Source organism: Balaenoptera musculus, chromosome 19 (genome assembly GCF_009873245.2).
Source record: "Balaenoptera musculus isolate JJ_BM4_2016_0621 chromosome 19, mBalMus1.pri.v3, whole genome shotgun sequence".
NCBI lineage: Eukaryota > Metazoa > Chordata > Mammalia > Artiodactyla > Balaenopteridae > Balaenoptera > Balaenoptera musculus.
In genome coordinates, this window is record NC_045803.1 from 56,582,457 (window position 1) to 56,606,636 (window position 24,180).

The 24,180-nt window shown below is 54.4% G+C and overlaps 1 protein-coding gene across 2 annotated transcripts in view; it reads left to right on the forward strand.

Moving 5' to 3' along the window:
- CRISPLD2 (cysteine rich secretory protein LCCL domain containing 2) overlaps window positions 1-24,180 on the forward strand; it is an 85,046-nt gene that overhangs the window by 32,978 nt on the left and 27,888 nt on the right. For both annotated transcript variants that reach the window (XM_036834074.1, XM_036834073.1), the window contains exons 2-8: window positions 3,263-3,568; window positions 7,973-8,091; window positions 10,751-10,883; window positions 11,335-11,450; window positions 15,303-15,403; window positions 20,670-20,810; window positions 23,046-23,106. In XM_036834074.1, coding sequence (XP_036689969.1) covers window positions 3,329-3,568; window positions 7,973-8,091; window positions 10,751-10,883; window positions 11,335-11,450; window positions 15,303-15,403; window positions 20,670-20,810; window positions 23,046-23,106 — 911 coding nt within the window. In that variant the 5' untranslated portion in view covers window positions 3,263-3,328. The remainder of the gene's footprint in view (window positions 1-3,262; window positions 3,569-7,972; window positions 8,092-10,750; window positions 10,884-11,334; window positions 11,451-15,302; window positions 15,404-20,669; window positions 20,811-23,045; window positions 23,107-24,180) is intronic.

Consider the following 24,180-nt stretch of genomic DNA (forward strand, 5'->3'; position numbering starts at 1 on the left):
TCTAGGCGCGCGGGCTTCAGTAGTTGTGGCTCATAGGCTCAGTAGTTGTGACACACGGGCTTAGTTGCTCCACGGCATGTGGGATCTTCCCGGACCAGCGTTCAAACCCCTGCATTGGCAGGTGGATTCTTAACCACTGAACCACGAGGGAAGTCCTGAGATTTTTAATAGAAACAATATATTAGACATAAAGATGAGTTCCCTCATATTCTCCTTCCCGGTTCAATTTCCCTCACCCTGGCATCATCTACCACCATGAACTTGGTCTGTTCAGTCCTGGTTTTACCGTACAAACACATGCAGGTGCACGCGCGTGCACACGCACACACACCATATACATATATGTACATACACGTATAATACATGTGTATATAATACACACATATACACAGATGTATGTACATATATACGTATCTATAAACTATACAAGGTATGGTTTATATGCCTTAAAATGCACACAAATAGTACCATTAGCATAGTATTCTTTTTTCTTTTCCTCTGTTGTGCTGTACTTTTAATTTTATTTTTTACATTTTCTTCCAAATATAAAATACTCCTTATAAGTTTTATATGTACAAATTGTGGCAGTCAGGTTAAATTAGCATAGTATTCTACAACTTGCTTTTTTAGCCCAACATCAGATTTGAGCTTTGTTTATGCCAACACTCACAGAGCTCCAGGTCATCATTTTTACTTGCTGTATAATATTCCACCCACACTGACTCACAATTCATTTACCCATCCCCCTACTGAGAGTCATTTGAGTTGTGCCCGTTGGTGATTTAAACCAAACCCAGTTTAGTTGAGTCATGTAAGCAATTCCTGTTTCATGCCTTTTGGTGTGCCCTGCCCCTCGGGATGCTGAAAAGTAAAGCAAATCGGGTTTTGCCGTGACGCCCGAGTGGACACTCTGTGATGTTGATCCCGCTCCTTCTTTGTCCTAAATCTTAACCCAGTGTCAGTGCGTTTTGGCATCCTTTTCAGCCTGGCCTCTGCAGCTGGGAAATGCTCGTATATGGTGGTGTGACTAAGCAGGGAGACGTCAGGGACCCTGAGAGCTTCTGCGTTTCTGGCTTGATCCCCACAGGGCGAACGAGCACTCAGAAGTCCCCCACCCTAACCCAGGTCCCTGCGGCTCTGCCCCAAAGGGAACTCCTCGGGAGGGAGGCCACATCTCACCCACTCCAAGGAGTCAGGCCTCCCCCTAGGTGGCGGTTATATTTATCTGAAGCGTAAGCTCGGTCAGGACCCTGGAGAGTTTCCAGGGTTGGAGATGGGAACTGCCGCGTTCCCATAGCTCCTCCACTCCAGCTCTGCCTCCTGGGATGCCCCAGATGCGCCCTTGAGGGTGTCCTCCTCCAGCTGCCAGCTTGCAGCCCCAGACCACGCGACTGGTGAAAACCCAGCTGTTGCTGGTATAGGAGAAGACCAGAGGGGCCACCCGGGGTTCCGGGTGGGTCAGCGTCCAGGCTTGGCTGCCTCCCCCACTATCCAAGGCGGCCCTGGAGCCCCTCCCACCAGCTCCCCGCGCTGTCTTGTCAGGCCTGTCCCGCTGGGTAGGGGCTGTGGGTTTCCTCACCTGTCGCCCAACTGAGAGCTCCCTGAGGCCAGGACAGTGCCCTTTTCATCTTCGTGTCCCAGCGCCCAGCACAAAATAGGTGTCTAATAAAGGTCATTGGGTGACTGACGGACTCTCCTTGGGAGTAAAGCAGAGGCGAGAGGGTGGACGAACGCACTCATTCAAGCCCTGCCTTGTCTTCTTGGACCAGACAATAAGCCAGGAGGAAGACCACGCTTGTGACCTTTAGTGTGACCCCATGGAGCCAGGGTGGCATGATGGGAAATCCCGGACCCTCAGAGACATCACACCTGGGTTCGAGTCTTGCCAGTACAGCGGCCTTGGGACCGGCACTCCAAGCCTCAGCCTCCTCACCTGTAAAATGGGAGTGATAACAGACCGACCTCCTGGGTTGTCGTGAGGATTGGAAATGACATAATGAGGTGACTGGCCCACGTAGATGCTCAGGAAGGGTTCTGGGAAGGAACACAAGGCACAGTGGAAATTCACCTAATAAATTAACTTCGGGCCGTGGAATTTTAAAATTACTAAGTGTATTCCAAGACTAAGGCAGCTTTTCCTAAGACGCTAACTAAGAAAGGTTAGTAAGCGGCGTCATTTGGGAAAAGAGCCTGTAGCCCAAAGGCAAGGAGGGATCGTCAAGATCCTTGATGGGTCATAAAGTGAGGGATTCACCGCAGTCGGCACCGGGGGGTCTCAGAGAGGGGTGAATCCCAACCAATGGGACTTCGAGGCCGTGCGCCACGGTCCCCAGCCCGGCACGTGTCAGGGTTAGGGTTCCAGAAATGCTCCTTGGGAAGTGCAGCTCCAAGATGGGCCTTGAAGGACCGGGAGTCCCAGCCGCCATCCCCTCAGCCCTGCTGATGCAGTTGTTGGGTACTAATAACCCATATGAAGCACTAACTGAGCAGCCAACAGGGTAACTAACACCCGGCAGTGCCTGTAGCGAGCTCATTGTCAGACAGAAGCTGCCTGAGGGAGGCTGTGTGCCAGGCTGTTTAGGGGGTTTGCCAGGCAGGGATGGGATGAGAGCGGGTACACAGATACCCCTTGGAGGTCCTCTCTCTTTCTCTTTCTACTTTCTCCAAGGAGCAAATCGGCAGAGTGCATGGCTGGGTCCCTGGCTGGGTCCTGGGAGATTGTGTCGTAGTGTGTGACGGTTTCACAGGTGGTACCCGGTGGAAGGGCCGTGATAGGTGGGGCCTCATGCAGTGATGGGTCTGGGGATGCCTGACAATCGCTTTGGGAACTGAGTCTTACTTCACAGGGACCAGGAAGTTTGCCACTCACGTTGGTTCACGGCACGTCTTTTCGTGATGTGAAATGACTTTAGCAATCTCTTTTGGGGGCAGGAGATGGAACTTAATTCAGGCTGTAGACACACCGCAGTCCTGAATGAGTCCAAATGCTGACTCAGAGCGAGAATAGATGGCACCATGAGAAGTTGAGTCCAGGAGAGACTGAGCCAAGATGTCCCATGTGGCATCAGGCAGCTTGCCTTGCTGGAGACCCTTGGCTTGAATCCCAGCTCCACCACTTCCTGCCTGCGGGACCTTGGTGGTTTAGCTTCTGTGGCCTCAGTCTCCGCATCTGCAAAGTGGGGAGAATGATGTCCGGTCCGGTCACTGCCGTCACGGGTTTGACACTGACCGACTTCTCCCGCCTCCCTCTGCTTCTTTTCAGAGCACACGAGCACCTCAGGAGCCCAGGCCACCCTGTCATCCCAGCCCTTGCTGCCAGCGTGGAGCCATGAGCTGTGTCCTGAACGGCATTGTGCCCTTGGGGCTGGTGCTGCTGTTCTGTGGAGCCCAAGGCTTTTTCCTGCCCAATGTCACACACCTAGAGAAGCTGCTCAGCAAATACCAGCAGGACAGACCCCACTCCCGGGTCCGGAGGGCCATCCCCAGGGTGGACAAGGAGGAGATCCTCATGCTTCACAACAGGCTGCGGGGCCAGGTGTCGCCACCGGCCTCCAACATGGAGTACATGGTGAGCGCTGGGGCACCACAGGGGCTGGCCCCATCAGCGGGGGGAGGGGTGGGGGATGGCAGGACTGGGGACTCCTGGTGAGAGAGGGCCCCCTGCCTCTGTTCGGGATGCCCTACCCGATCAGCATAGGCTGCACCTCTCTGTAGCTCAGCCTGAGCTCCCCGCCCTTGATTCTTCCTCCCAGACCCTCCTGGAGGGGGAGGGGGAGGGGGAGGGTCAAGGGCTGGGCTTTGGTGAGTCCGACCCCAGCTCTGCTACGTCTTCACTGTGTGACCTTGACGTCTCCTTAGCCAGTCTGAGCCTCAGCGTCTACTTTGGAAATCCCACCTCATGTGGCCCCCGTGACCATCTAACGGCATATGTGTTGACTGCCTGGCACAGATGCTCAGCCCTGGGGCTGTGCTGTTACCGCTGTCCTTGTGTCACCCTCAGCTTCACCCCACTGTTTAGCTGCGCCTTCCGTCTGAGTAGCGAGGGGTGGCCGAGTCCATGAGTGATGGGGTGTCTGCTGGGGAGGAGCAGTAGAGGAGGTACAGTGGAGGGTCCCCCGTGCGTCTGGAGAAGCCCCGCGTTTCGGAGCAGGAGGGCAGCCGGCTCCCCGGTGCGCGTCCCCAGCTCTGCCCTCACTCCTGTGTCTCCGTGTCCCATCCCCCCAGCCCTGTGAAACGGGCGCCGTGGTATCCGCCCACTTTACAGACTGGGAAACCGAGGCCCGAGGTCACACAGCTGTAGAGGCGGAGGCGAATGCTGACCTGGGTCCGGCTGAGTCCAGGACCCATGCTCTTGTCCCCTGTCCACGCTCAGTTTAACCCCTCCCCACCCCCACCCCCGACCCCACCGGTACCAGGGGCTCTTTCTCCAGCCTTTTCCATCCTCCCTTGATTATCGGGGCAGCCTCAGCCCTGGGGTGGGGGCGGGGGCTGTTTCACCTCCCATCTTGCCCTCTTCCGGCCCACTCTGCGTCCTGGTATCACATTATAGTTCCTAAATCTCACTCTCTTCCAGCCTTTGCCCTGGCAGGAGCCTCGGTGCGCTCTGCGCTTCTTGCCCCGCATCCGAGGCCTCCTATCAGGAGCCCTTGTCTGTCTGGATAGCCTGTTTCCCTCCCTTGCCTTTGGCCGCAGAGGCCTCTGGGTGCTGTGTGTGTTACAGACCCCGCCCTCGCCCCCGCCCCCAGGAGGGCTGCACCTTCAACACTCCCGTATCCACCTCCCTGCAGCCCTGGCCCCGGGCCCTCTCCTTCCTCTGGACTCTCAGCTGCCGCTCTCCGTGTTGCCTGCGCTCTGACCTCGGCCACCCTCACGGTCGGTCAGCCGCCCGCGTGCCTGTGAGTCCCTCGGTGTCCTTGTCTGTGCTTGCGCGAGGTGGCCCATCGCCAGCTGTGGGACGGATGAATGGATGCCCGTCTGCGCAGAGCCCCGAGCAAGCCCCGAGTCCTCTGGGACCTCGTTATGAAACCATTTCTTTTTTCCCTGAAGAAAATGGTCCAGACATTTATTCCGAAGGGGCGGTGATAATTTTAGGAGGCAGAGTGGGCGCCCTTTCAACATGCTAACGCATGGGGCAGCTGCGCAGACCTTTATAGGGTTAAAGATGGAGAGAATCAGGGTGGATTTTCTTTTTAGGGCACGGACTCCTCCCCGCTCCTTCCCAGCAACTGGTCATTTGGCGTCTGTCCCCGTGGGGAAAAGACACTCTCCGCCTCTTTCTGCATCAGTCACCCTCCATCCTGTGTCCCTCCCCACCCCAAGGCCCTGTGTGGTGCCTACCAGGGAGCAGGCGTTTTCCTGGGCCTGAAGCTTGACTGAGCCCCAGCCCCGCCAGGGTCCTGGCCGTTTCCTGCCTCCTGCGGGGAGCAGGCTGGGTTTCTGCCGGTCTTTTCCTCATGCCCTGTGCTTGTCCGGTGCTTGTGGGGGAGATGCAGGGCAGGGGAAAGGAGCCTGGGGACACAGCAGGCAGGCACAGGCCCTGGGCAGCCTGTGGCTAGCCTGCTGTGTTTTCCTATTTGTTTACTTCATGGTATCTCAGGGTTGGAGCTGGGCTCTGGCTCCTTCGGTCTCAACAGCCCCCCTGTGGGGGAAGTAGAGCCTTTAGGGGGTGTTGTTGAGGCCGCCTCTGAGCAGGGGGCCGCGGGGCGGGGCCGGCAGTCCGAGGCTCAGCACCGTCCCCTCCCTCCCGGCATCCTCGGCCCAGAGCTGCCCGGCCCGTCTCCACCCAGACAAGTGGCACTGATTTGAGAAAGCGTCTCAGATCCATGGCCTCCTGCTCGGCCCTGCTCGCTGGGGCTTCGAGCCACAGTCCTTTGAAACACGCTCAGCACTGAGAGGTGGATTTTAAACCTCCAGAAGTCAAGATACCCCACTTCGAGGTTTTATGAGTGGACAGGCTCTGGAGCCAGCCTGCCTGGGGTTAGGTAGCTGCCACGTGCTGGCTGTGTGACTTCGGCAGATCACTCAGCCTCCCTGCGTTTATAATTCCTCACTAAACACAATGGGGACGACAAAAGTACCTTTCTCACAGAGTTGTTTGGAGGAGTCAATAAGATAATGCATGATGCTAAATAAATGTGAATTATACTGTTGCTATGATTTTAGTAACCATTATTATTTTAGTGAAGTGGGACCAGCACTTGGTGGCAGCGTGCAGAGCAGGAAGAGCCCCCTTGGAAGGCAGACACGGCTGGGTTGTTAAAGTTCTAACAAGTTCCTAGCTGGGTGACCTTAGGCAAGTTACTTAACCTCTCTTAACCTCAGAAGTTTTTGTTTGTTTGTTTGTTTGTTTTATCTGCAACAGTGGAGAGATAAAACATACCTCCAGGGCTTGTTGGGGGAATTAAATAAGAAAATCGTGCTAATGTTCCCTGCAACTGGCAGGTGTTCAGAAGATGACTGCCCTGGCACCTGGTGGGTGCTTGAGAAAGTTAACTTCCTTAATCTCCAGGTACCATTGACTGAGAACTACTTTGCTTCTCATCTGGGGGCTCCATGCCTGCTCTCATTCAACCTTCCCCCAAATCCTATTCCAGGTACCATTAGCCCATTTAGAGATAGGGAAACAGAGGCACAGAGAGGTGAAGCCATTTGCTTGAAGTCACACAGCCAGCAAAAGGCAGAGCCTGGCACCATACCCAGGTTCACCTAACAAGAGCACCTCACTGCCCCGCCCTCTGAAGGTGGGAGGTGGGTGCTCTTATCAACAGGCCTGTCTCCCACTGACTGAGTGTGGCCCCCGGGGGTGTTGACCCCCTGTTTCAGGCTGTGCTTGGGCACTGGAGAAAGATCCGAGGCAGAAGTGGTGCAGGGTTTGGTGGGCGCTGAAGGTGGGGCACTGTCGGCGAGAAACCCAGAATGTCCCCTGCAGCTGAAATGGGCAGCGGGTCAAGAGGTGTGACCCCGGGCCCCCCGAGGCATCTGCCCTGGGGCAGGACTTGCCCCTGGATGTTGAGGAGTCGCAGTTATCTTGGCCAGAAGGAGACGGCGAGACAGGAGGAGGAGAGGGCAGTGGGCAGCTTCTGTTCAGGGGTCCCACAGTTGGTTCAACCAGTCTCCTGTTCCTGTTCCTGGATGGTCCCGGGGCTCTGCCTGGATAGGCTTTCAGTGAGCAACTACTGTGTGCCAGGGCTGGGGCTTCCCAGAGCGAGGGACAGCCCCTAGCTGCCCATGAGCTGGAACATCTTCCCCAAGACTCTGGGAGGGGGCGGGGCAGCCGCTGGCTCGCAGGTGGGAGGGCCGCTTGGCATCTGTTCCTCCGCAGAAGAGAAGTGACCCTGCTTGCCTTGTTCACCGTGTTGTGTCTTGAGGAGTTATGCGTGCTCCCTGGGCCGGCTGGGAGGCGAGAGGGCTGCAGATTCTTTGGCCCAGACCCCTGACTCGGGGAGGGCTGTGCCGGAGGGGAACAGGACTGGGCGAGTTGAAGGCATTTCTTGCTACCTAAAAATATATATATATACATATATATAATGTAAAATATGTGTAACATAAAACTTACCATTTCAGCCATTTTTAAATGCACTATTCAGTGGCATTAACTACATTCACACCATTGTGCAACCATCACCACCATCACCATCATTCATCTCCAGGATTTATTCATCCTCCCATTTCACAGATGAGGAGACTGAGGCTGAGAGAAGGGACTTGCCAGTGTCCCCGACAAGTTAGGGGCCGAGCAGGTGCTCTGAGGATCGGGGCTCCTCTAGGTTCTTTGCTGACCAGCCACTTCCCACCTCCCGAGCAAAGCACGCGTCAGAGACAATGCACGAAGTCCCTGTGTCCAGTGTTGTGGAAGCCGGAGCCCGGCCCTCGGGGTCTCCCAGGGCCTGAGCTGGGGACGTCTCTGCAGTTTGGGTTCTTACACCCACCCCTGACCCTGACCTCCTGGTGCCCATTTCTCGTCCCCTTGCAGACCTGGGATGAAGAGCTGGAGAAGTCGGCGGTGGCCTGGGCCCAGGAGTGCATCTGGGAGCATGGGCCCAACAGCCTGCTGGTGTCCATCGGGCAGAACTTGGCCGTGCACTGGGGCAGGTAAGAGCCGCTGTGACCCCCTGCTTGTGAACGGGGGTCTCACTCACGCCGCCGAACCTCCAAGGCCTTCACAGTGTCTGTTCAATGTCACCCACGGACCTTCCCCCCGGTCAACCGGGCCACATTCCCGAGCACCCAAGCCAGCTGGCAGCCCCTCCCGGGCTGGGGGCTGGTTGCCTTAGAGGAAATGGACAAAATGTCTTCTGACCGGTTAAGACTCTCTGACCACGTGCTGTGCACACGAGTCCTCCGAATGGGGGCCCAGGGTCCCGGGGTCTGCTTTCGTTTTGCCGCACTTATTGAAAAGTTGGTCTGGACTGGAAACAGCCCCTCAAAGTTCAGGTCAGGGTTTGCTTGCCTTCAGCTGCCTATTTACTCTATTTCCAGCTCTTTAAGCGTGGAGTGTAATGGGTCCACGAGCAGCTGCATTTTCCTTTAGCCAGTGCCTTTCCGGGAGGGACCCGGGCAGGTGTCACCACGGGTCCAGAGGTGTGACTTCGTGGAACCACAGCAACCCAGTATTCTTTTCTGCTTTTTATGAAGTCAGTCTTGTGACAGCATTAAGAGAAAATGTCTAAAGGGAACCAAACCCATCGATCCACTGCCCTGGTTCAGCTCTTTGCGTGTTCCTGGGCTTCTGAGGTGCATCTGGCTGTGGGCCGGCATGTTTTTACGTAGTTGTAACTGTGGCCAGGACAGCTGTTAATTCTTTTTTTTTTTTTTTTTCCTTCTCATACGATATCAAAGCATTTTCTGTTACATAGTTGTCATGGTTATCACGTCGTCAAGGCTGCCTGTGGGCCATCAAGTTGACAGACTGGAATTTAGCCATTCCATTCTTTTGTTTTTTTTAAATTAATTTATTTATTTGTGTTTTGGTTTTTGGTTTTTTTTGGCTGTGTTGGGTCTTCATTGCTGCGCGTGGACTTTCTCTAGTTGTGGCGAGTGGGGGCTACTCTTCGTTGCTGCACGCGGGCTTTCTCTAGTTGCGGCGAGCTGGGGCTGCTCTTTGTTGCGGTGCGCGGACTTCTCACTGCAGTGGCTTCTCTTGTTGCGGAGCACGGGCTCTAGGCGCGCGGGCTTCAGTAGTTGTGGCACATGGGTTCAGTAGTTGTGGCTCGCGGGCTCTAGAGCGCAGGCTCAGTAGTTGTGGCGCACGAGCTTAGTTGCTCCGCGGCGTGTGGGATCTTCCCGGGCCAGGGATCGAACCCGTGTCCCCTGCATTGGCAGGAGGGTTCTTAACCACTGCGCCACCAGGGAAGCCCAAGCCATTCCATTCTTGTAGCTAGGTTTTTTTTTTTTTCTTTTCCCGCTTGGCTCATTTGAATGATTTCATTAGAAAACTCTGAGGAGTAGGACTGATGGGTCCCAGGGCACAAAGACTGTCCCCCTTCTGGATGAATATTGCCATCTCACTTTACAAAAGAGACCCTCTTCTGAAGGCCCCTCTGCAGCCAACTGTTCTCTTTCCGAAACCACCCCAGCCTGGCTGTGAGGTTCCAGGGAAATAGACAGACTGGTGATGGGTTCCCCGTGGCCCTAGAGCTCTGTTGCTGCGTGTGTCTCTTTCCCCGAGCTGGCCCCAGGAAGGGAGGCTGCTTCTTCAGCCACGGCACTGACCGCCACCATTCCCTGGGTGCTGACAGTAATTGTTACAAGACATCTAACCACCCGGGTCCCCGCACTGCCCTCAGAAGTCACCAGTCGCCACCACATCTGTTCTCTTTATTGAAACCACTTTGTTTACGCTTGCTGGTGACAGCGACAGGGGTTCCAATCTGGTTTATTTTCTTTCCCGGTGCCCACCTGGCAGACAGGGTTGAAGCGAGGGGGCGGCGGCCACCAACAGTGGCTGGGGGCGTGCTCCTCAGGGTTGGGGACGAGGGAGGGCTCAGGTGATAAAATCCCAAAGGGGAGCTTGGTATGAGGGTTTGCCCAGCTGACTGCAGGGCTGTGCACACCTGCGGGTTCCTGTGCCTTGAATGAGTTTTCTGCCTTGTGTCTGAGTCCTCGGGTTCCCTGGCAGCCAAGGAACGAAGCTGGTCATGACGTTACAGAAACGTGAGGCTTTAGGCTGCTCTTTGGTGTGTGTGTGTGTGTGTGTGTGTGTGTGTGTGTGTGTGTGTGTGTGTGTGAGACAGGGACCTGTCTGCCCTGTCCCCCATAGCCAGCTGTTTCCCAACTTCCAGACCCTCCCCTGCCACAGTTCAGTTATCTGGTCAGGATCTGTTCAGTTATCTACTTACTGTTTTTCTCTACGTTGACTTTAAATGGACTTGCACCTTCAGTTTTGTCTTAGCAGTAATAGCTGTGAAATATGGGATTTTTCTTAAGCGGTAATATCTGTGAAATATGGGATTCCCCAAATGTACCTGAAAATTAATACATAATTATTAACATAAAAAAGAACTCACCGGGGGCCAGGTAAAAGTTTCCCACACACACTGGTGGCTTGTAGGTCACCCAGGGACACTCCTGGAACCCAGAGGAGGCCAATTCGGGTTTTAAGCACTTTTAACAGATACTGGGTGGGATACGGGGCTGTTGGCCCAAAGAAGCGCCCCCTCCAGCTGCCCCATGGGTGGCGGTGCTGCCAGCAGGGGTCTCCGTCGTTGGGTGCTTGGTGGCCGACACATAACAAGCTGATCTGCCCCTGCAGGTATCGCTCTCCTGGCTTCCACGTGCAGTCCTGGTACGACGAGGTGAAGGACTACACCTACCCTTACCCCCACGAGTGCAACCCCTGGTGTCCGGAGAGGTGCTCTGGGACCATGTGCACCCACTACACACAGGTAAGGCTGAAGATCAGGTGTGACCTCAGCCTGGCACCCCCAAACACTGTCACTCACCTGGCCCTGTGGGACTGTTGCCCAGTCAGAAAACCTCTGCTCTATCATTGCCTTAATTTTTTCCTTTAATTCGGCGCTACTCAAAGTATAGCTGGTGGGCCAGGCTGTTTGTGGCCAGTTCACAAATATGGAAACTGAGAGTAAGCACTAGAAACTTATATGGCAGCTTTCCATTGCTGGGGAATTTTCCTTGTGTGTTTTTTTGTTCTTTTTTTTTTTGTTTGCTTTTGTTTTAAACAAATGTGTGGATCTTTAATGGGTTAGGGGAAGAATCTGGTCCTTCACCTCTTCACCACACACCCCTTTCGTGCCAGCACCTTATGGATCCAGGCCAGATTATGTCACCCTGGTCATTTGTCCCTTGAGCTCAGATGTATGGATGTCATCTTTTCAGATAGTTTGGGCCACAACCACCAAGATTGGCTGTGCCGTGAACACCTGCCAGAGGATGAATGTCTGGGGAGATGTTTGGGAGAATGCGGTCTACCTCGTCTGCAATTACTCTCCAAAGTAAGAACAAGTGACATGGTTTTATGGGTTGGGGTGTGTTTGCCTGCTATGGAAGACCCAACTAAAACTGGCTTCAGTGGTAAAATCTCTTTATTATTTCACATAACAAGGCATCTAGAGGTTGGTGCATCTAGGTTAGCTTAATAGCTCAGCATGTCAATGAGAACTTTCTGTCTTCTTGCTGTATTGTCCTCTCCTCACGGTCCCAAGATGGCTGTAGAGCACCAGTCATCACATCTTCCCAAACAGAAGGGAAGAGAATGGTAGAAAAGGCCTCTCTCCTTAGGCTTTTCTCACCCCTGGCCCACTTTCTCCTTATGTCATTGGCCAGAACTAGACCACTCATGGACAAGGGGGAACCAGACTGCCCCAGTTGGCTTTGACCAATGAAATTGCCCCAGTTGGCTTTGCAAGTCATCCCATGGGGCTACTTGAATAAGTCAGAAGCAGGAGTAGTTGGCTGGGCAACCAGTGGGGTCTGTCATAGGGATTCTTTTTCTCTGAAAATACGCAGCAGATAGCACTCTAGAAAATAGGTATTCATGCTAGTCCTAGTTTTTGCATCTTTATATTTCCCCTCCCAGAAGGGACCTCATCACACCTTTAGGTCATAGTCTCTCTTCCTCTTTACAGCATCCTGATGTCATCAATGTGTCGCTTATCCCTTTACTCATTCACCTCCGTTGCTCATCAGACAAGTATGTGCTGATTCTCAGAGACTGGCTCACCCAGTTTACAGCCTGTGGTTTGCACACTGGCCACTGGGCTGGCCGCCATCCTAGCACTGGGCCCTGCACGCAGTGTGCCCTTGAGGCATGTTTTCTCCATGACTGCATGAAACAGGAATGACCTCATTTACTGGGTTGGATCAGGAGTGGCCGTGAGAAGGTGGGATGAAGAGAGAATCGCTGAGGTTGGGAGGAAAATAGAAACTCTCTGTAAACCATCTGGCACGCCTGTGGTAATGGTGTCTCAAGCAGCCCACAGGGATGAGGGCAGGGGGGTTATGTCATCCATGGGAGGGACCTGAGCCCCGTGGAAGAGCAGTAAGGTGGTCCCCATGGTGGAACTCCTTGCAGAGTGGCAGGTGGGGAGTGAGGAATCATTTGATTTAAGTCTTTATATTAAAAAATACACTAGAAGATCCAACCAGAAATACCATTCTTCCCTTATTTAGTCTTTACCGCTTTCTTGAAAAAATAATGACTTGTGTACAGTAAAGTACACTGACCCTAAGAGCACAGCTGGATAAATTTTCACACATGTAGACGTGTATTAGTCAGCTCGGGCTGCCGTAACAGAATACCACAGACCGGGTGGCTTGAGCAATACACGTTTATTTCTCACAGCTCTGGAGGCTGGAAGTCCAGATCAGGGTCCAGCAGGGTCAGTTTCTAGTGAGGAGTCTCTTTCTGGCTCACGGATGGCCACGTTCTCCCTGTGTCTCCACGTGGCGTTTCCTCAGTGTGTGCTGGGGGTTGGAGGGGGAGGGAGAGGGAGGGGGAATTGAGCTCTCTGTGTCTCTTCTTATAAGGACACTAATCCTGTCAGGTCAGGGTCCCACCCTTGTGACCTCATTTAACCTTAATCACCTCCTCCGAGGCCCCATCTCCAAATGCAGCCACGTTGGGGGTTAGGGTTTCATCATACGAATTGGGGGGTGGGCACACACGTTCAGTCCATGCATATGTATATGCATTATGTATACCTGTGTAACTAGCACCCAGGTCAAGGGAGGGAGTATTTCCAGGGCCCCAGGCTGGAAGGGGGGGGGGCTCCCTCATGCCCCCCAGAGTGGCTGACATTCTGACACCCCTCCCCATCGGTCAATCTGTCTGGTTCGGACCCTCCTGTGAATGGACAGATATGCCGTCTTGTGCCTGTCGTCTGCCTCTCAACACCGTGTCTGGGAGATTGGTCTGTGGTGGTGTGTGTTCGGTGGGCAGTTTTTTTCAGATGTCTTTGTGGTTTTCCATTGATGTCCACAGCCTCTTTCTTCAAGAGTCCGAGCCCCCGGCCGTGCAGGGGGCAGTGGCTGAGAGGGTGGGCCCTGGGGTGGTGTCTGGGCTCAGGTCTCTTTGGGAGGGGGTGGGGTGGGGTGGTCTTGCACCTTGACGGCCTCATGGGTGAGGAGAGGATGCTTACTTCCTGGGGCTGCTGGGAGCGGGGAGGTTGCCCGTCTACAGGACGCCTGGCACCCAGTCCACATCGACGACTGGTGACCCGGAGAGTTACTGCTCCAGCTGTGTGGGAGACCCGGTTTGTCGCTGAGGAAATGTGGAACCTACCTATGCTGGCGAACTTGGCTGGGGGAGGGGAGGAGCCTGTCTGGGAGGCCCGGATGGTCTGAAGAAACCTACTGAGCCCCACCCGGTGACAGGGCAGGTGCTGGGGCACCCTGGGTCCGCCTGGTGATGGTCCATTTGGGAGGGTCATCCCGAAGCCCCCCGTGAGTCCCTAGCCTGCCTGCACACGGGGCAGAGGTGCTCGGCGGAGCAGGGTCTGCAGCCTGGTGGGGAATGTTATTTTGCCATCCGTGGGTGCAGATTATAACAGTACCCCCCAGCCCCCCTCCCACCCTCCCCAGGCCCGATGCCCACGTAGCCCTGGGTGATTCCGCTCCACTATTTTGAGCCGTCCGGGGGCAAGCAGAGTGTGTGTTTTCTGCACTTGTCTCCCGGCCATCACTCTCACGACCCCTCCTTGGCCACCCTGGACAGCCGTCAGAAACGTTACCCAATGAGGATGTTGGTTTAGCAAATGCTCAGAGAGCGTGTTGCTGCCACCAGGGGCTGGCCCCAGTCTGAGGCATCCACACAGTCGCCCCCTTCATCTCGTGACCACCCCCCGTGGTTACCCCACTACAGAGAAGGGAGCAGAGGCTCAGGGTCGAGGGGCATCGGCTGGGGTCACCCGGCTGGCAGGGCCAGGTCCAGCCCCGGGCGTTTGCTCATCACCGCTCGGCCATGCTTGGCCCAGGATCGGGGCCGCGAACCTCTTTCCTGAGTGGACAGACAGGTGACGGGGCACCCATGAAGGAAGTTTCTAGAACAAATCACGGAGACTGGCTCCCAATCACTCACCTCTCCGGCCTGTGCTGCTAAAGGCCCAGGTGCTGGGAGAAGGGCTTGGGAATTCCACTCACCACCTGCAACCCGGCCCTTGGAGAAATCCCACGGACCGGCCTCTGGTTTTCCTGCCCTGGGGACTTCAAAGGGAGGCGGATGGCACCTGTAATGCCCAGAGCGACCTTGGTCCCAGCCCCGAGAGCAGAGTGTGGTCAGAGGCTCTGAGCCCCACGGCCTGGGTTCAAATCCCAGCCCTCGCACTCCCTCGTTGTGTGACCTTGGGCAAGTCCCTTAACCTCTCTGAGCCTCAGTTTCCTCTTCTGAAAAAGGATTGAACTCCAGCACGTCCCTCCTGGGGTGCTGGAAGGATGGAGTGAGCAGGTAGGTACGTGGTAAACACGAGGCACTCCCTGGAACAGGCTGACCTTTACTCACTTGAGAAACGGCTTCAGAGGGTCCCAGCATCTTCCGGTGCAGAGGCACCGGGGCTGGGACTGGGGGTGGCCGGCAGCAGTCAGGGCTGTGTGAGGGAGCAGCGCGGGTAGGTGTGAGGCCACGGGACAGAGGTGCAGGGAGAAGGATGCTTCGTAGCTCCCGACTGGGATTCTTCTGGAATTCTCTAGACTCTGTACACAGGAGGGGCTCAGGGCAGGTGCCTTTCCCCCTTCACACCTTCCTTCCTCCCTGACCGTGTCTGGGGTCCCGAGAGGCTCCAGAAAGGAGAGAGAAGCCCCCCGGGCCCTGGCGTGGCGGCCCCCTGACGGTGTTTCTGGTCTGTCCTCAGGGGGAACTGGATTGGAGAAGCCCCCTACAGAGCCGGCCGGCCCTGCTCCGAGTGCCCGCCCAGGTACGGAGGCAGCTGCAGGAACAACTTGTGTTACCGAGGTAGGAAACGACTTCAAAACCCTTTGGAACGGGGTTCCCCTCGGTCCCTGAGTCGTAGAGTGGCTGACGTGAAACGGGGAAGTTGGGCAATTTGGGGGGGAAGTTGGTCCCTCCCGCCCTCACCCTCGGCCCTCCCTTCCTCCCCTCCCCATCTCTGGACTCAGGGTTCAGCCCCAGCTCCCCGGGGACACGGCTGCCCCTGGGACATCCCCCCAGCGGGCGTCTCCCGTGGGAGGCATCCCTGCCCTCTTGGTGCTCAGAGTTTGGTATAAAACAGACAACAAACAAGGAATTTAAAACAGCCACGTGATTGATGGTCCAGGCGAGCTGCAGGCCGGGCAGGGGCCGCCCCCGCGGGTTGTCAGAGCCCCTCCTGCCCGTCCTTGTCCCCCGTCGGCCACCCAGCCGCGTGTGCAGCTCGTCCAGCCCTTACTCGTCAGAATCCTCTGTTTCCCCTACCCCACAGCTCAGGCCAAGCCGGAGCTTTCAGAGGCCGTGTTTTCCGGCGATGCCAGCATTTGCTTATTGCCGGCCGCTCAGAATGTTCCCACGTTCCCCCTCCTGTGAATAATGCACATTTTTCATGCCTCAAGTGCGCCTCGCATTTGGGACTGTTTCCTCCGGCTCCGTCCCAGAAGGAGCAGAGCCTGCCAAGGGGCTGACCGTGTTTTTGAGGTTGAGATGTGTTTTTTTTCCCGTGGCTCCATCAGCAGGTCTTGTGATGGCTGAGAGGGGTCTTTCAGGAGAGGTGGGGTGGGGGGGGAACGCAGGATCAGTCCAGTGGGCTCCGGGGTGAAGAGTGGGGCTCCCAGACCCTCCCAGGCCCGCTGTTTGCTACTGATTCTGCCCACTGCAGGGCGGGCGTGGGGGTCTTGCAAGGGGGGAGAAGCAAGGATCTGGCGGTCCAGTCCGTGCTGGTCCCCTGGGTCGTGAGTTATATGCGGGTGGCTGAGGCTCCAGGGGGAACTCAGGGGGCTCAACCCAAGGTCTGGACATGAGGCTTCTGGGTCTGGCTCTCCATGATTGGAGGCTGTTTGCTCAAACCAGCTGATCACTTTTCCCATCAGCAAAATGGGTATGATAACTCCAGCCTTCCATGACGTACCTCAGGCTCCGATGAGAGAGTCGGTGCATTTGGTGTGAATGTATTGAGCGCCTGCTCTGTGCCAGGACGTTGCTGGGTGATAGGGATGGGGATGACCGTGGGGACCCAACAGTCACGGTCCTGCCCTCGGGAACATGAGGTCCAGCGGGGCCACTGCCCCGAGGAGTGACGCGCACCTTTCAGGGGAAGTAACAGTTGCCTCAGGGCGTAATAGCAGGAGTATCCACTGTCAGCCAGGTCAGGGAAGCCTTCCCAAGCAGGCGGCTATTGCGGAAGAGGACACGGCCTAGTAATGAGAGAAGGGAAAGGTGTTTCCGGCAGGCGGAACAGCATGTGCAAAGGCCTGGAAGATGGGGCTTCGCGGTCACGAGACTGTGAGGCAGAAGGGCCCACAGGGATGTGCAGGTCCCGGCAGTGCCTGCCACGCAGCAGGGGCTCTGTAAGCATTTGTTAGATGGAGTTTCTCCTGCTCTCCCACCCCCTCTCAGGCAACACCTCTTCACTGTCTTTGGGAGGGAGGTGCCCACGCCTGTCCTTAGTGACATATTCCCAGATAGCCCAGCTCCGATTCCTGGATTCGTGGGACAAGCATGGGTTTTAGAGTTCGGCACACCTGCCTGAGGAATATCAACCCTGCATGTTCCAGCGGTGGGCACCTGGGCAGGGCATTTCATCTCTCTGAGCCTCAGTCTTCCTGTGTGAAAGTGGGGTGATGTGTCAGCCCCTGTGGGTCGTAGGAGGGCTGAGAAGAACGCAGGCTGACACTCCAGGCATATCAGGCCGCAAATCCCCATTCAGGCAGGTCCCGTGGCTGCTGTCGAGTCACCCCGAGGGGCAAATCCCCCCATCAGATCCTGAGTGCTGATTTGGGGACTGTGAGGGAGGGATGCCGGCTGGGGCTCCCCCTTGGCTCTCCCACTGGGAGGGGGCTCCGTGTGTGCACGAGGCAGGCTGTCAGGGTGCAGGGCAGGCAGAGCAGGGCGTCTCTGCGTTCCTGGACGTGTGTGCTCAGGCACACTGCTTGCCTTCTTTGAGCCTCGGTTTCCCCATCTGTAAGAGTGATGACATCGTTCTCCCGCAGATGATTTGCTGGGAGGATGCAGCAAGGAGGATGTGAGTTGCTAGGACAGCAGCCTGCACATAGTCAGCGCTTTATGAACACAGCTCATTACTTCCTTGGAGAGGTGGGAGTGGGGAGGTATGACTGCGCTTATCACCTGGCATGGGGTTCTTCCTCACATGGGAGGTACTGGGGGCCCTCTCCCAGCCTGGGGGCCCCATCCATCTCAGGATCCTGGCAGACCCCTTCTCTTCTCGGGAAACACAGCTCTGGTGTCACACCTCCTCCAGGAAGACTTCCCTGAGTCCACAGACAGGCAGCCCACCTGCCTCCGTGCTCTTACTGCACCCAGACTCTCCTTGAACTTGATTCACCTGTAGTTACAACTGCTGGTTCACTCCCGGGCCTCCAGGGCCACGTAGCAGGTGTGTTCTGCATGTTGTCTGAATAAATATACCCCCGATATCCACAGAGGGTCCTTTTCAAAGAACAAATGCACACAAAGATAGCCTAGATGCTGGTTAACCCACCCAATGAAGCCTCCTGGACTTGTTTATTTTTGGTGGAAAATGCCCAACTTCACTTGGCGGGCATCCCGATTTTCTTAGCTAACCATGCAGAAAGTCTCTTCTAAAGCAGCTTATCTGCATAAGCTACTTAGTAAGCGTTTATTGAGGTGCCTGGCAAGGCCTTGACCTATAATGGAGATGGAACAGGGGTAAGGATAGACCGTAAGAGAAAATTCCATCCCTCCAGGCTTTCCCTGTGTGGCGATGAAGGGCGTAGACTTTGGGGAAAGGTGGTTCGACTCTCAGCTGTGTGAGCTTGGGCAGGTCACATAGCCTCCCTGAGCCTCAGTTTTCCCGTCTGTAAAATGGGGCTGCTCATGCCTCCCAGGGCAACGAGAGGATGATCTGAGAGCTTGACATTAGTTATGAGCTTCGTCCCCACTATGGAACCAGGCGGGAGTCTGCAGAATGATGTAGCAATGCTGTGTGCCTTGGGACCCCTGGTCCGGAGCTGGACGGTGCACAGGGTAACCTTGCAGCGAACTCGGGCACGGAATTTCCCCAGGCCTGTGCTGGTCCACACAGGGGATCTTAATTAGGATGTGATCAAATACAGCCCGTCCTCTGGGTAAGCATTCCACTTTTCATGTGTGTGTCTGAGGGCGAGGACCGTCTACCCATTTTCTTAAATAGTGAGCCCTCAAATGCTTTCGACTGCTTTACCCAACTATATTTGGCTAAATAAAGCCACGATTATGAGGTATAAAAATCCTAAAGGCCAGTGGAAGAAAACCCAGCTTATTCCAGAGACAGCTCTGGCTTTCAGTGAAGGACAAACCTGAATAGCCACATTGACGGGAAGACAGACAAGAGACAGCCGGTGGGTCCCAAGTGGTGTTTGCAAACCCAGCGTCTTCATAAAGATTTCACCTATAGCGTTTGGCTACAAATGATGTTTTCAGAATTCCCTTCCTGAATGTCTTTAAGCTTTGCTGGGACTATTTTTTTTTTTTTTTTTCCCAAAAGAGTTCAAAGACAGAATTTGTTGGGCGTTTTGATCATCCTTCACTCAGCAAATTTTGTTGAGCAGCTACTATGTTTTGGGAGCTGGGTGTAGTGTGGTGTGAAGCAGGCTGGCTGCTGGCCTCAGGGAGCTTACAGCTGGTGGGGGAGGTGGGTGGTGGTGAGCACGCCATCCACGAGTAGTACATGGAGGTCCGTGAGCTCTGATAATGAACTTGGGACTCAGGATTGCTGCTCTCCTCCGGCTTAAATCCTGTCCATCCTCCTCATGGGTCAGGGTAGTGGTTGTGCTGTGATGAATCGTCCAGCGAAACAGCTGCAGAGTATCCCAGCCTTGAAAAGCATCAGAGAAGATGTCACTTGCCCTTCATATTCTTGAATGTCTTGTATCAACACAAACCCTTGGTCTGCTTTTTTGGAGAAAAGTTGTTGCTCTTCAGAAGAAGTAAGGACAAGGCTGGGGATTGGTGAACACTTGATGGGACTTGAGTTTTAATCCGTTGACACAAAGAGGCCTGCAAGGGCGCTTCGTTCCTGCTCCTTGAAATCGTTCTTACCCAAATACATCTGTTGTCTTTTCTCACTGGAGGAGCTTGGAAGGCAGGGGTTTCCAACTCGGGTCCACAGACATCCTTGGAGGGGCGGGGGTCCCCCAGCAGAGATGTGCACCGATTCATCTTTGATAAGGGTGCTCAAGCAAACTCAAACAGCAATACTTTGCTTTACTTTGGCTGGAATTTATGGTTTGGTATTCAGCTGGCCTGATTACAGATCACAGTGGGTGGTTAATAGTTGACTTTCATGATGAAAACTGGAAGATAAACTGATGCTTAGTAAATGCAGTGTATTCGGTGAATTAGAATGTTTTGAAACATGAACGTCATGGTCATGGTTGGAGAAATAATCATATTTGGGTGGGGAAAATATTGGGACCCGAAGAACTAAGTTTTTTTAACCAAGAGTTGGGTCTTTGGCTCGTTCTAGATGATGGTTCCAATGTTATTGGGCTTCGAAACTTCAGTGCAGAGAAAGGTTAAGTGATCTTGACCTGCAGGAGTGGGGAAGGAAGCAGAATGTGCTGGTGGTGAGGGGCAGTGGGGTCCAAGAGCATTGACGAGGGTCTTCGTGTGCCATGATGGCGTGTAAATGAGGCGGGCCCCTCCTCCAGTGAGAACCTAGGGCCGGAGGCACCTCAGCGGAGACAGCTACGGTTTGGGGTCAGAGGATGAGGTGGCTTCCTGAAGCTGCTTCCCTGGGCAGAGACGGGACAAGAAACCATTCTGATGATCCAGGGGTGGGCGCCGGGGCCTTCTAACCTCTGGTCAGCCCAGCCGCTCTTGTGTCCAAAGCAAACACGGTGAGCAGAGAGCCATCCATCACCCCTTGGCGGGGAGAATTCCACCTGGCCAGCGCTGTCCTGAAATGTAACTTTCTCTTTGCCACTGAAATGACCCTTTGTGAAACCAAACCTCAAACAAGTTTAGTTTCCAAATTGCTTCTTTATTTTTTCCGAAATGCATTTTGGTTGAATCCCAGCATGTTGCTTTTCTCTCCCTCTTCACTATTAAGAGACGTACGACCAAAAACCTGAAACGGACGAGATGAACGAGGTGGAAATGGCCCCCATTCCTGAAGAGAAGCACATCTGGGTCCATTCGCGGGTGATCAGACCCACGAAGCCCAAGAAAGCCCCCGCCGTGAACTACATGAGTGAGTGGGGCTCTACCCTCTGCCAGCCACCTCTGGAGGGGGCAGTTTTCTTTGGGGTGGGCAGAGGAGGGAAATGGGTGGGTTGAGAGGTCTCCAAGTCGACAAACAGCAGGGAACAGGGTGGGGTGTAGCTTGCAAAAAGCACAACCTGAAGATGTTTCTAAAAAATGATATTTTTAAGTCATTTCAAAAGAAGCATTATAGGAGCTGTGCTTGGGTGGCCTTTTCCCCCCTGGCAGGTATTTTAAGGTTAGACCTTCTCTTGTCCTTTCAAAGAGGACTTGGGCTGAAATCGGGTTCCTGTTGGAAGTGCCTGGCTCCCAAAGGGAGAGTGAACGTGCAGCGTGGCGCCCGGCTCCCGTGGTCATCATGCACCAGCCCTGTGACTCGGACAGTCACCCGACTCTTTGAGACTTGATGTGCTCATCCGTAAAGTGGGAGCAGTAATGCCTCTGTCAGCATTTTTTTAAATCAGTGAGATATGGACCTGTGCATTTCATATGTCCATATTTTACAAGAGGCATTGTGTTCTTTTTTTTTTTTTTAATTTATTTTATTGACTTTTTTTTGGCTGCGTTGGGTCTTCGTTACCGCACGTGGGCTTTCTCTAGTTGCGGCGAGCGGGGGCTACTCTTCACTGCCGTGCGCGAGCTTCTCACTGTGGTGGCTTCTCTTGTTGCGGAGCACGGGCTCTAGGTGTGCGGGCTTCAGTAGTTGTGGCGCACAGGCTTCAGTAGTTGTGGCTCACGGGCTCTAGAGCGCAGGCTCGGTAGTTGTGGCGCACGGGCTTAGTGGCTCCGCGGCATGTGGGATCTTCCCGGACCAGGGCTCGAACCTGTGTCCCCTGCACTGGCAGGTGGATTTCAACCACTGCGCCACCAGGGAAGCCCGGCATTGTGTTCTTGACAAAGGAGAACTGAAGCAATTACTAAGGAACAAGGCCATGGATTCTAGACCTGGGACAAGCCTCCTGGGCTGTGTGTCAACGTTCTCATCTGTTACTCCTCACACGTCTCCTTGCCAGAGCTGTTGCAGCTCTGTCAGGTTGCTGTGGGGATTATTTGCAATAAACGCGGGCCACCCAGCGTCAGCTGTGTTTGAGCTCACCATCAAGTTGCCTCCGACACCCCCCCTTAAGGCCGGAAGTTGGATGTTCTCCCAGAGACTTCCGGAAGTCCCCAGATGCCTAGTGTTCTCACGCTCACCTCTGTCGCACTTTCTTCCCCCTGGTCTCCCAAGACACTTCGCCTCCTAGGGCTCGCTCCTTTCTTTCTGCCCTCCCCTGCCCGGCTCCGATTACCCCCTCCCCTGCTCACCTTTGTGTGCGGCACCTTTACTGAAGGGTTGAGGCTCTAGAGGGCATTTTCTTACAGACACGGCACCAAGTGTGGGTCCTCTGCCCGCCAGTGTCTGTCTTTTCCCTCCAAACCTCACACAGCATAAAACCGGACTCACCCCTGAGTAGGAGGCCAGCTCATGCCCATCTTTCTCAAAAATCCTCTGCTATTTTGTCAACTGCCCTGCCCTCAGCCCCCACCATTCTCTCTCCTCTGAGCCTTCAAATGTCTTTCTCCTGGGCTTCCTGCCTGTTTAGTCAGCTGTGGCTTTCTTTGACCAGGAAATACGCTGATGTTCTTGTCTGTCCAGAAATTCCAAACACTTCAGTTGTTTTTTCCTTTAATAATGTAACATTACAAAGTAATATGTCTTTTTGTCAAACTATGACACTACTGCAAGATTCTAATATGTCCCTATAAAATAAACCAAAAAGGAAAGCTTGGCAAAGTCATCTTGGCTGGGGGCGGGGAGACGACACTGGTGAGAATGGCTGGGTCCCCGCCAACCGGGCTGGACAAGGCTTGCCCTCCAGAGCCCTGTGAGGCTATGGGGCACTTAGTGTGCCAGGCTCCCTTCCAAGCCTACATTTACTTTCTTATTTAAGGCTCACAGCAAACGTTGGAAGTGGATACTGTACTCATCCCCATTAATAAGCAGAATTTGAACCTCAGAGAGGGGAAGTGAGGTGTCCAAGGTGACAGTGCTACTAGAAAGGGGATCTGGGATTTGAACCTCACCCTAATAAGCCTGCAGCCACTGGGCCATGCTCCTGCTCTCGTTACGACATGGATTCCAGAATGTTCCAGAGAGTTCCTCAGAGGGGGGATGGGGTCTTCTAACTCAGACTCATCCTCTCCGCTTCTTGCCTTGACAAGTATTTCTGCATTTCTCTCCTAGCCCAAGTCATCGGGTGTGACACCAAGATGAAGGACAAGTGTAAAGGGTCCACGTGCAACAGGTAAGGCCTGGCCCATCCCCATCTCGCCGCCTACAGCCCTCTGAAGCACCTGCTCTCGGTCATGGGTCACATCATGATCTGTCAGCTGATCTACAGCTGTAGAAATGCCAGATGTGCCAGCAGCAGATGTGCTATCGACCGGGAGATCTTGACTGAAGTTTTTGTGAGGCTGGGGGCTCCCTCCCATCTCTGTGCGTGAAGGGGTTACCCAGAGCTAGCACAGGCTAGCCCAGAGCTCTGTGCCGGGGACGACTGGGGCCGCGGCAGCGTTAGGGCAGGTGTGACCGTGGACGGGTCCAGCACGGCTGCTGTGGAATCCAAGTCGGCCTGCTGCCACAGGGGCCCCACCAGACAAAGAGCGTCCTGTGTGTCCCCCAGCGTTGAACAAATTCATGTAGCTGATGGAGTCACTTAGTATCGTCCATTTCAGTTGTTGAAAAACATCTGCCAAGAAGAACAAGCTTGGGGGCTTCCCTGGTGGCGCAGTGGTTGAGAATCTGCCTGCCAATGCAGGGGACATGGGTTCGAGCCCTGGTCTGGGAAGATCCCACATGCCGCGGAGCAACTAGGCCCGTGAGCCACAACTACTGAGCCTGCGCATCTGGAGCCTGTGCTCCGCAACAAGAGAGGCCGCGATAGTGAGAGGCCCGCGCACCGCGATGAAGAACGGCCTCCACTTGCCGCAATTAGAGAAAGCCCTCGCACAGAAACGAAGACCCAACACAGCCATAAATAAATAAATAAATAAATTAATTAATTAATTAATTAAAAAAAAAAAAAAAAAAGAACAAGCTTGGTTTTGGCAACGTAGCTGCTGGGCTGCCCCTTCTGGCAGTGAGTGGCCAACAGGTGCAGCGGCCTACGTAGATCCTCAGGTTCACGGCAGGAAACTGTGCTATCGGTGGAGGGGCCTTAGTCTTCTTCCTATGGATTCTGGCATCCATTCATCTAAAGCTGAATTGCGTTTTTATTATTTTTTTTATTAACTTATTTTATTTATATTTATTTTTGGCTGCGTTGGGTCTTCGCTGTTGCGCGCGGGCTTTCTCTAGTTGTGGTGAGCGGGGGCTACTC